This window comes from Zea mays, chromosome 4 (genome assembly GCF_902167145.1).
Source record: "Zea mays cultivar B73 chromosome 4, Zm-B73-REFERENCE-NAM-5.0, whole genome shotgun sequence".
In the NCBI taxonomy this organism is placed as follows: Eukaryota; Viridiplantae; Streptophyta; class Magnoliopsida; order Poales; family Poaceae; genus Zea; species Zea mays.
Window position 1 is genome coordinate 15350700 of NC_050099.1, and position 12426 is coordinate 15363125.

The 12426-nt window shown below is 45.6% G+C and overlaps 2 protein-coding genes across 2 annotated transcripts; both read right to left on the reverse strand.

Annotated features, from left to right (window-relative positions):
• Nucleotides 1-2327: 2327 nt before the first annotated feature.
• LOC100191795 (uncharacterized) lies at nt 2328-6662 on the reverse strand. Its single transcript, NM_001137220.1, has 11 exons — nt 6379-6662; nt 4856-5341; nt 4654-4741; nt 4495-4557; nt 4195-4355; nt 4003-4078; nt 3844-3903; nt 3644-3751; nt 3305-3541; nt 2951-3075; nt 2328-2873 (listed from the first exon to the last, which is right to left on the reverse strand). Exons 1-11 carry the CDS (start codon nt 6534-6536, stop codon nt 2621-2623), a joined length of 1815 nt encoding a protein of 604 aa, NP_001130692.1. The 5' UTR covers nt 6537-6662; the 3' UTR covers nt 2328-2620.
• A 5072-nt stretch (nt 6663-11734) lies between these two features.
• On the reverse strand, nt 11735-12212 carry LOC118476882 (LOB domain-containing protein 13-like). Its single transcript, XM_035967197.1, has 2 exons — nt 12114-12212; nt 11735-12018 (listed from the first exon to the last, which is right to left on the reverse strand). Exons 1-2 carry the CDS (start codon nt 12207-12209, stop codon nt 11866-11868), a joined length of 249 nt encoding a protein of 82 aa, XP_035823090.1. The 5' UTR covers nt 12210-12212; the 3' UTR covers nt 11735-11865.
• Nucleotides 12213-12426: the final 214 nt, after the last annotated feature.

A 12426-nucleotide genomic window follows, 5' to 3' on the forward strand; every position in this document is an offset into this window, starting at 1 on the left:
ACTTAATTATTTGCAAAATCCCAATATCAGGATAGATAAGAACATTCGGCGAACAGCTTTCAAGTATGTTTTGATGAGTGATGAACTTTACCGCCGAACGGTTAATGATATCCTGCTTAAGTGCTTGGGCCCAGATGATGCTATATTAGCCATGGCCGAAGTACATGAAGGAATTTGTGGTACCCATCAATCAGCTCCAAAGATGAAGTGGTTGTTGCGAAGGTCTGGTTTTTATTGGCCTAGTATGACAGCTGATTGTTTCAAGTACTACAAGGGGTGCCAAGTGTGTCAAAAATTCGGTGACCTACAGTTGGTCCCTGCAGCCGAATTACATCCTATCATCAAGCCTTGGCCATTCAGAGGATGGGGATTAGACTTTATTGGAGAAATTCATCCTTCATCATCAAAGGGGCATCGGTTTGTGTTAGTTGCCACTGACTATTTCACCAAATGGACTGAAGCCGTTGCTCTAAAGAACATGACGCATAAGGAGGTAATTGAGTTCATAACTGAGCATATTATTCATAGATTCGGCATTCCCCAGACCTTGACTACAGATCAAGGTACTTCTTTTATGTCAAAGGAGGTACGTGAATTTGCTGAATTATACAGAATTAAGCTGCTTAATTCGTCTCCATATTATGCTCAGGCCAATGGACAGGCCGAGTCTAGTAATAGGACGTTGATTAATTTGATAAAGAAAAAGGTATCTGATAATCCCAGACATTGGCATAAGATTTTGTCTGAAGCTTTATGGGCTCATAGAATATCTAAACATAGTGCTACTAAAGTATCTCCTTTTGAGCTTGTCTATGGGCAGGAAGCAGTGTTACCTGTGGAGATAAGTTTGAATGCTGTCAGGTTTGCCAGACAAAATGATCTAACTGCTACTGATTATTATAATTCAATGATGGATAACATTGATGAGGTGACCGACAAGAGGATGATAGCTTTGGGAGCAATAGAAAAGGACAAGATCATGGTAGCCAGGGCCTACAACAAGAAGGTCAAAGCAAAATCATTCCAAGTAGGAGACTTGGTGTGGAAGACCATTTTACCTCTGAGGAATAAAGACCGAAAGTTCGGAAAATGGTCGCCAAGCTGGGAGGGTCCTTATAAAGTGAAACAGGTGATGTCTGGTAACGCTTATTTACTACAAACATTACAAGGCAAGGATTTACCTAAGGCTTTGAATGGGCGTTTCCTCAAACAGTACCATCCTAGTATGTGGCAAGATGCCTAAGAAAACCGATGTAATCACATCGAGTTAGTTGCTTTTGGTTCGCCCAGCTCCACCAAAAGGCAGGGGGGCATATGTTCGAACCAGAATTGAGCGGCCGGACGGTCCGGCCCGGAGGCCGGACGGTCCGTGGTCCGGACGGTCCGCGCCTGTGGGCCGGACGGTCCGCGCGTGCGCAGAACAGATTAGGGTTCCGAGTTTTGTGCTACGGTTGTTAGCTATATTCGCGGGATTAGCTCGGAATCAGTTGTGTAAAGGGTCCAGCCCCCCTCCTCTATAAATAGAGAGGTCTACGGCCGATTTGTAATCATCAACAATCGAATCAATACAACTTTTACTCGCATTTTATCCTAGGAGTAGTTCTAGTCTAGTTTAGGTTTAGCCACTCGATCCCCAAATTCTCCGCCTCTCCTCGACTCTACGTCGATTAGAGGAGTCTAGGTCGGCCTGCCCGAGCCTAGACACCACCTAGGATCTCTCCTCCCCGACGGGGTCCCTCCCGGGAGCGAGATCTAGGCGCCGTCGGCGATCTTCCGCCCCCCCTGCGCACGCGCGGACCGTCCGGCCCTAGGGCGCGGACCGTCCGGCCGTCAGGCAGAAGTCCCAGCAGCGCACCAGGCCGCGGACCGTCCGGCCCCAGGCCGCGGACAGTCCGCCCTTGCGCAGAGAGCACCACCGCGCCTCGCACCAGGCCGCGGACCGTCCGGCCCCTGCGCGCGGACCGTCCGCCCCTGTGCAGAGGGCACCGCCACGGTTCTTGTTGAGTGTTTGGCGCTCCGAAAAGGCGTCAACATGTGGTAAAGTAATACCGTAGTATTTATGTCATTTACAATTATAAACTATAGTATCTCACAACTACATTATTTTAAAACTGCATTTTCAAACAGGGCCATGAGCCGCGCTCTTGGCATCTTCCGGTTTGTCTTGGAGGCCGCGAAGAGCCGAAGACTAACTGTGATGCTGTCAAGTGCCAATCACAATGGCTAAGGTGTTGTGTTTAAGAAAAAGAACGAAGATGCAAAGGGTGTGTTGGAGCTGCAAGGTCATCTATGGAGCTTGGTTGTTGAGAAGACTGGCATACAGAGATGTGTTCCATATGCATCAGATTCAATTACCATGAATCTCCTTTCTCTAACACCTTGTGCACAATCTAGCCATATGGACAAAACATATAGATGTGCGATCTGAAATGCTACTCTTTTTGACTAGCTCTTCTCTGAATTTGTACAAAGGCGATGCAACTGCATCCTGGGTGAAAGATACATACAGAAAGGGCGAAACACAAAAAAAAAAAGGTGTTCCTTTGTTTCTCTAACAACATAAATAATGAAACACTTCTTTCCCTGCCTGTATACAAAGTATTGCTTCTTTTTGGAATCTCTACAATCTTCTTGGAGAATCAAAAGTTTGCGTTTTCACCTGAGAGATTTCGAGCCATGGATCTGTGAGACCGCTGCTTGGTCGCGTTGGGTAGAGTGCATTGTTGATAGGATTGTAGTTGGCTGCTCCAGCTGAATAGGCTGGGTGGGGAGGGGAGCGCAAGCAACTTCGGTTGGACTGCCTGTACTGCCGTAGCGGGCTAGAGCAGGGAGAGACAGGCAGCGACATGTTCATCCGAACATTGGATGTGTTCCTGGACGAAAGAGAGATCGGTTGAGACACAGTTCACAATATGTAAATTGATATAAATCTGACAGAAGGAGAACATACAATGCTGCGATCCTGCGACTTGATGTCGAAGGAATAGGGGATGTTGGTCCTGGCAAGTTTCTTCCAAGGATATCAGGATCTCTTAAAGGAGATAAACTTCTGTATGACGAAGTTTCAATTTTCACCTGGAGAAAAAAGCACACCATTAAGAAATCATGAAGGAACATGGAACCTTGGAATATGATCGGTGTGACAAATCGTAATAAATTGTGATCAGCTTTACAGTTTTACATGTATATATATACATGCATATCTTCTATCATGCTCTAATACAGAACACAAGCCGATTTCATAAAGGGGCATCTATTTGATAATATTAGTCCCAAAATCGGAGGCAGTATGTGGATGACGTACCCTGCTGTTTTTTCCGTCAGTTGAATTAGGAAACATATCCCTTGTGATACTGGACCTGGAACTCCTGACTGTAGCCTGGTCCTTGACAAAAGGGTGATCCATCAGCTGAGCAGCTGTAGGGCGGGCAGCAGGATCACGCTGCAAGCAGAGTTTCAGGAAACTTTTTGCCTCAGAAGAAAGATTATTTGGGATATCTGGTATGTCTTTGCTGTTGCCAATTTTGAATATTGCTGCCACCTGTGAAATCCATCCAAATATTAGCAGATGATCAATGGAAGAATAGTCATCATAATTGATAAGCATGTAAAAATGATTGCATCCATTAAGTCAATAACTCACCCCTTCATACTGACTCCAAGGAGGCTTTGCTGTTGCCATCTCAAGAATGGTGCAGCCAAGGCTCCAAATGTCTACTGAAAGGCTGTAACCATTGCTATTCATAATAACCTGAATTTTGGCATGAAAAGAAAGAATTCAAGCCTTTTAGTTTCTGTTCACTAGGGGGAATCAACAAGATACTTCAACTTCAGTAGCCTCACCTCTGGTGCCATCCAGTAAGGGCTCCCTTTGAAGGATTTGATAGATGTATATGCTGATATCTGTGTACACATAACAGATTATTGATTAAAATCATAAGATAAGAAAGCCAGGCAGCTAACTATTGAATTGTGAGATGATTGACAGAGTTTAGCACTTACATGTTTCGCCATACCAAAATCAGCAAGCTTGATGTCACCATTAGGATCTACAAGTATGTTTGCCCCTTTGATATCCCTGTCAGATAAGTAAACTTCCGTTAATAAGTAAAGATGCTAAAACTGGCATGTGGTACGAAAGAATAAAAGACAATTGTATCTTATATATTGATGATGGTATTGACTGCCAAATACCTATGCACTGTATTCCGCCCATGCAAGTATGCAAGGCCAGAAAGGATTTGTGCTGTGTAATTCCGAAGCACTGCCTCCCCAAACGGACCATATTCTTGAAGCAACTTATGGATAGAGCCCCCAGAAACATACTCGAGATAGACCGAGAGTGTCTCATTGCACTGCATTATAGCATAAAACACACATATTAATATGACCATTGTATCAATGCTTAATTTCAAGGTTGTAATTGCACTGCTTATGAGTGTTATGAATGATTATTATGTAATCCTAGAAGATCACTGTTAATTCAGTAATTACCAAATCACTGCCATAGTACTGAACAATGTTTGGATGTGACAGCTGACTCAGCAGCACGATTTCCTGTACATATCAACTAGTGTCAGTCCGAGAAAGCAATACAGTTTCTTCTACAACATTGATGCCAATATTTACAATATTTCCGTAGTATATTATCACCTGATTTAGCTGCCTGAGGGACTCCTTTGAGTTAGAATCATCTGAAATGACCTTAACCTCTTTAATTGCACACATTTGACCACCTTCACTGCATAGCATATATTTCTAATATGAGTTTGTATGGTGTTAAAACGAAACGAATACAATAACTCATCCAAAAAAATGTGAGAAAAACACAATGCTTCAAAATCAGGCCAAGTACCTGTTGAATCCCATGTATACTTGCCCAAACGTCCCACTACCTAGCAACTTCCCCTTCTTCCACTGTAGAGAAGAGGAAGGCAAGCATGGGGAACCTGGAGGAAGAGGAAGTGGTTGGGGTGAGCTTGAGCTTCGCGAATCATCCTGCCATGAAGTAGGAGATGCAGGGCATTGCCCAAATGTTCTTGATGGCACAGGCGAATTTTGATAGTGATGTCCTCTTGAACTAGGAGGAGAAGTGGGCACTTGTGTACTGAACACGATTTCGGTTGATCTCCGACCACGGCAGTATGTAGTTCGATCATTTGCAAGATCCAAATTTTGAGGGCGAAATTCTTTCCTTGGGGAAACTGATGTTTCAGACAACCGGGTATGCTCCACAGCCTGATTATTGGTGAAAATGGTCCCCTCTGCTGGCACCTGACTTTGTTTCCGGGATTCAATTGCTACTGTTCTGCCCAGAAGAGTGCTGCTTGTTTCTGACAACCTATGAAATCGGACATAGGAAACAACTCTCAGAAATGCATGTCTTCGATAAACAAATAGTGATACTTTGCCTTTACATGATGTCGTATCTCAATCAATAGTATTTTTTTTTACTATCGAAGCGCAATTATTTCCTTAGACAACTATTCCCTCCTACTTTGTAATCATGCAAGGATACAGAAAAAGGGGGAATATTTTTCTCAAACAAAAAACGTCTCCAATGAATGAGGTATCTTTGGATTAAATATTGCTTCGAAGTGTCAAAATATATATTTTAATATCTGTAATTAGACTAGAAGAACCGAGCCCATCAAAGAAGTCCACCCGAATGTAAGAAGATGAATGAACTCGTTTCAGAAGCAATCATCAACAGAAGTGTTTTAGGCATAGTATAAGTCGTAATAGGATAATGGAATCCGTAAATCAATTGGAGCAATTCCCCCAAAATTCAAATAGCCACAGAAATCCTCCGAACTGATGGAATTTGTACATTAGAAGAAAAAAAACTGACCGAATTTCAGAGTAGCGTGTTACTATTTGTCTACAGGTTGGACAAATTTCAGAAGGCAAAAGGTCAACGCTCTAAACTGGGCACTAAAGCATACCCAGAGAATGCAAAATTTAGCAGATAACACATCGAAAATTGCAGCTCCAAAATCCAAGTCGCCCAATAAAAATCAAACAAGCAAACATCAAATATTTCAAACACAGAGAGTTAAACAAATCTCGGCACCCGAACCCATTTGGGAATATAGCATACGGCTCCCACTCGTCAGTTCACCTTGAATTCAATCGGACGGGCAACCAAGCGAATCCATCCACAAGGAGATTCAGCAGCCAAAAATAATAATAAGGTTCAGGAACTGCTAATTACTAGCGGCCCAAAAAAAACGAGCGCGCTTTACACCAAATCCTGCACGGGGACAGCACCAAACGGCGCAACTTTAGCTTCCCCGTGAACCAACCAACCACCCACCCACCCAAAGAAGCCACCGGTGGTGGACCAACCGCCGCGCCGTGCGCTGCCCCATGTCTCACCTGTAAACCCCGAGATCCAGCTGGTCGTCGGACGTGGAGGACCCCAGCGAGGAGTCGCCGCCGCTGGACGCCGACGCCGAGGCGGAGGCCGACGCGGACGCGGACGGCAGCGGCGTCGGCAAGGACGCCGGGCGCGGGAGCGGGAGCGGGAGCCCCATACCCTCCCCCGCCGCCGCCGGCGCATGCTGCTGCTTCCCGCGGACGCCCTTGGCGAGGAGCGCCTCGTCGAAGCTGCTCGCCTTCTTCTTCCCCTTCTCCTCCTTCACATCGCCGATGGCAGCGGCCGCCGCGATCGATTCGTCCGCCGCCGCCGCCGCCGCCGCTCCGGCCGCCTTGCTAGACTTGCTCCTGCCCTTGCTCTTCCACCACGCCGGCATCCTGCCGCTCCACGGTGGCTTCAGAGAGTTTGAGAGAGAGAGAGAGAGAGAGAGAGAGAGAGCGGTGTGTAGAGAGAGAAAGAGAAAGAGGAGAGGCGTACACGCGGGAGAGAAAGGGGCCGGGGAGTTGTAACGACCGGGGTCGACGTTGCGGGGCCCGCGTGGCAGTCTGCGCGTACGCAGCAGCTTGCGCCCGCGGGCACACGAGTGGTGGCGGCCGATGCACACGTAGCGCGCGCCTAGCGATGCGCCACCGCCCACTCCCAGTGCTGCTGGCGCGGCGGGAGGACAGACAACACGCTTCGGCCGCGCCAACTCTGGCTGGAGCCAGGGCCCAGGGATGACACGGGCTGCCGGCGGCGCCTACCGGGCCCACGAGGGACGTGGGGACCAGGTGGGTGTTGCCGTGCGGCGTGCGTGTTGGCGCGGAAGTGGAGTGGACAGGTGACAACTGGTGGTAGACTGACGTGTCCGGCGGGTTAGGTTGGGTTGGCTGCTAAGCACACAGTGGTGTGGTGTGGTGGGGGGTGGGTTTACGTTTATCGCTCGCGACGCTGCCACTGCCAACACACTACTACGCCTTTTCGTCCTTGGTGTTTTTTTTTTTTGTTTTTTTGCATTTCGATTAGCAACCCAACAATACTACAAGTACTAGTATATAATATTTCAATTTGTTAGCTACGGATGTTGAGAGATGCCGCCTTTTGTTTTTAAGATAATAAAGATGGGGGGTAGTAATGGCGACGCGACGGCGGGCTGATGGGTGAGCTAGCCATTGATTGAGAAAAAGTTACTTGTATTTATCTACTCTCTCGTGTGCCGACTTGCGAGCGTGATGTTTATTTTTAATCCACGTTTGATACGGGACATGGGTCAATTATCGTATACCGAACACGAAGACTTGTGTCTGTCTGAACTGCCTCTTATTTTTTAACCCCGCATGTCAACTGTCTCGCATCGTTTCTTTCTCTATCGAGTGTTATTTGTCTGGTTGGCACATACATACCTAATAAACGTATCCGTGTGATGCTATATTATTCGGTTCCTGCTGGCTGCATCTTATCTTAACTGGAACAAATAATGTCTCGTTTTTGTGTTTTATTTAAGATTTCCTGACTGTAAGTTTGAGTTGTTCACCGTACGTCAATGTTGACATGTGAGGTATGTCATATGTATGTAATATAATAATTAGTGATGGTGGACTGATTACGTGCTAATGACAAATGGAGAGACATCAAAACGGTTCTTCAAGCACAAGAGATAGCTAAGAGACTCTATTGTACAATAGAGTGTCTATAAATTTAATTTATTAATAAATACAGAAATAAATGCGCTTGTACAATATCGGATCGATAGAACGGACGACGAATTTGTACAGTTCATGTGAGGTGAGGCGTCTGTTGCTACTTGGGTTACGAGCCAGAGGGCGTCTCTTCACGGAGAGATGATGGCTCCACGATTTTTTTTTTTTTTTTTTGCAAATAACACCTTTAAACACCTCAAAAGACTCTACATTAATCACCACTCTACATGTCTAAGTCAGGTTCATCGAAAAGTTATTTACTCATCGTAATTACCAGGTCGGGAAAAAACAAGGGGACAAAAGAGAGGGTACGCAGACCAGTGTTATCCCAAACGGTCGTTTATACCATTTAAACGTCGTTTAAACGTTACTCGGTAGCTAACTATATTGGTTGTTTATGCCGTTTAATCCTGTATAATCCATTTTTTCAGTCTGTTTTAACGCTCGTGTAGACCTATTAAACTCTAAACAGAGAATGACTGATTGTTTACCGTTTACCGTTTAGGATAACGTTGAACAGATGTAGGGGAGAAAAACAAGAGGAGAAGAGAGAGAGGATACCCATATGTAGGGGGGAGAGAGAGGGATGTGACACCCTTTCTTCGCGCCCGCGTCCACGACGAAATCTACAGTGTTTCGCAATCCAATAAAAGGAGCATCCGTGATGCTTGGCACGAGCTGCTGGAATCACCCTTAGAATAGATAAGCGTTGATTTAGCAATTTGTAGCGTATATGTGAATGTAAATAGAACCTACTATTCTTTATTCTAAATTACAATTCGTTTTAGATATGTATCTAAATATATTTATAACAGTATAGAAAAGCTAGAAAAGGATGCGTGCGTACATGGCGATGGAGTATACGTCTGTAGATTTTGAGAATTCATCAGATGCGATCAAAAGCACGCGAGTGAATTAGGATCGGGAAACCCCGGAAACGTGGCACAGATGTAGTGCATGCTCTCAACTACAACAGCACGGCCACGCGGGCGCGCCGAGCGCGTGGAAGTAGCAGATTTTAGCCCTCTTAATTTAGATTTATTTAATTCTGGTTTCTATTTCTGATATAATATTTTTATCTGTATAAATTATAGCTGCAATAGTGTCGAATTTTAGTTTCCGTAGATTGCATGTGGCCCCGTTGCTGTTGGAGGCCGCGGATAACACAACACATTCTTGCGGCAGCCGCACAACGGCCGGGGAAGGGGAACGCAGGCAGCTTGTACATGATCTCACGGAGAACTGGAGAGGGTAGACCCCACGACCTCAGCCCACAGTGACGAGCAGCTGTTCGCAATGGCGGACCACCCATTGTCTGGCGCATCTATGGCATCCTCCATTCAATTCGGTGGCCTTCTTTGGCGAAGACAGGAAGAGATGGTGGAATCGACAAGGAACAACCGGATCCACATAACTGCCAAGACTCGTACAAGTCGTCGGTTCCATTCTTTTCGTTCCCCGTCTGCAGGTCTATGGCCGTAGAAGTTTGTCTCCTTTGGGGGACTGCCACACTGATATGCGCCCTACGCTGCGCCGTCGCTTCCTCGTTGATGACAACGTGATAGGGATGGGAAAAAAAAACTCACTATAATCCAAACATTATAAAAAATATAGTCGTTCTCTTCTATTCCTTCTTATAGGTCCAACCAAACATAACCTTAATTAGTTTATGTAGTCTGGTTCGGACGATTGATCTTTGAAAACTACTCGTTAATTTGCTATTGTTATATTTACTATCCGTGTGTTTGGTTTCTTAGGTGTACACGCCCAGGTCCGTGGCATATGTTGACCGAGGAAGTGCACCTATTTGGTTGCCCGTGTGTTGGAGCTCTGAACTGCACATACGGATATAAAGAAAGCCATTTTAGGAGATATGGGTTGCATCCGCGGAGATGTGGGTAAGGTCCCGTATCCCACCATGCAGGCTTGGATGGGGCTGCACATCTGCACCGGGAAACCAAACACGTGGTATATTTCTCGTTTAACACCAGTGGTTGCCCGCAATAAGCAGGTGCATGCATGCACGCGGGGAGGCCAGTCCTGGTCTCCTGGACTGGACAGGGCTTTTGCTTCGCGGTTAGTTCGCGTCGCCTTTACCCGGCTGCCCCCACGTCACCGGCCGGAGGACTGGTCATCGTGCCACCACCCGCTCCTCGTTTTCATTTGCAAGGTCGCCTGTGCCGCTGTCCCCCGTCGCCTTATGGTGATTGATTCATTCAGAAGCAAAAACCGCACCACCACGGAAAGAGACTTGAGTGCCGGTACTAATAATTAATTGTAGTACTAGCTACATTCTTAATCGACATATTATGTAGTTAATTAATGCTAAGAATCTTATTTATTAATGTTAAGAGCTAGTTTGGGAACTATATTTTTCTAAGAGATTTTTATTTTTTTCAAGTGAAATTAGTTTATTTTTCCATGGGAAAATAGAAATTAATTGGAAAAATTAGGTTTCCAAACTAGCCCTAAAGGTATGATTAAATACCGTTGGATTTTACACGTACGTTTTATTAGCAATTCGGTTCCCAAACATGTCCTATACATACTTTGCTGGATGCAGCCTATTATTAGCTACTCCCTCCGTTTCTTTTTATTTGTCGCTGGATAGTGCAAAATTGCACTATCCAGCGACAAATAAAAAGAAACGGAGGGAGTACTTTACAACGTACCTCTATCTAAAATCCATCCCAAGCAATTTTGCCGGCCATGCGCATGCACGGCACGGCGGGTGTCCAGTTACAAAGCACCAGCTTCGTTTTCGTTCATCGCAATTAATGGCCGTCGCCTTCGCTCGATATCTCGGCACGATATCATCATCACACACAGTCATCGTTATCGATCCCCTCGTGGTCACCACCTACGTCGCGCCCACCACTGCACACTGCACCGCACCGCACCGCACCGGATAACAACCTATCTCGATCGATCTACGGGGTATCATCGTCTCTTTAATTTATTATTAAGTTTAACGATCGCACGTTGTCAGCGTGAGATATATATATGGTAAAACGTACACTTTGCCACCAGCAAAATTTAAGCTATCGCGTCGTCTCTCCTAACTAAACGTTTTATTAACTAATCTGTTTGCTTTATTTGGTTGTTCGGGCCGGCCGATCCCGTGACATTCTGCCACTCGATCGATCGATCGATCACCCCGCCACATATCACTACAGTAAACGCAGAAACGTCCGACGGCCAAAGCCGTCGGACATAAGGAATAAACCGTCGGAAATAGATTATTTCCGACGGTAAAGCCTTATCTCCGACGGCTTTAAGCCGTCGGAGATAACTCGTCGGAAATAGTGCTATGTCCGACGGCTGCCGTCGGACATAAGTTATCTCCGACGGCTGCCTATGCCCGTCGGAGATAACAAATCCCAACCGTTTTACCGGTCGGGATGTGGGCCCCACAGAATTAAGTCCGACGGCTCCCACTAGGCCGTCGGAGATAAGCATCTCTTATGTCCGACGGCAGTTAATGCTGTCGGACATAACTCGTTGTTATTTCCGACGGCTACCATTAGGCCGTCGGACATAACAAATTACAGAATTTACACAAAATTCTGTTTTTTAAAAAATCTGACATTTACAAAACAAAAACAGATTCATGCACATATACAAATTCACATTCACAATCACAAATATACACATTCTAATAAGTATTCACAATCACAAATATTCTCACATAAATATTAACATTCACAAATTTAACATCAACATATAGGTTCGACGGTTGTTGCAAACTGAAATTGTGTCTCACAAACAAATGTTGCAAAGTGTTTCATAAAAAAACATCACGACACATCAATCATATCCATCGTCTGGATGGTTCGAGTAGCCACCTCCTCCGGCTGGACTCTGCGTGTTGAAAATGGTGTTCACCCACGAATTTGTTGTGTCGTCCTGACCAGACCCATCTCCAGGTGCGGCAACTGAAGCGGGTGGTGTCTGAAATCCCTATAACACAAGCACATGAAATAGTAACCACTCAGTTGTTCATTTAAACACATAAGACATTTATGAACATGTCACACACGCATATGTGTACATACCATAGGGAATTGTGACGGAGGCGGAGGCGGAGGTGGAGGCGCCAACATTGGCATTGGCAGTGCAAAGTCCGGAGGCGGCATCCCATATGTCGGCATCGGGACGCCCGCTTGTTGGGCTAGTTGCTACAAATTATATACAAGTCATTGTTGAACAAACAAGATACACATCAAGTGTTTTGCAAAATAAGCTACAAAATGTTACTTCAACTTACCGAGAGAAGAGCTTGATTTTGGGCCTGGAGGCTTGCATAATACTCGTCCCTCTTCTTCTGGTACTCGGCTTGTTGTCTCTGGTATTCAGATTGTTGCCTCT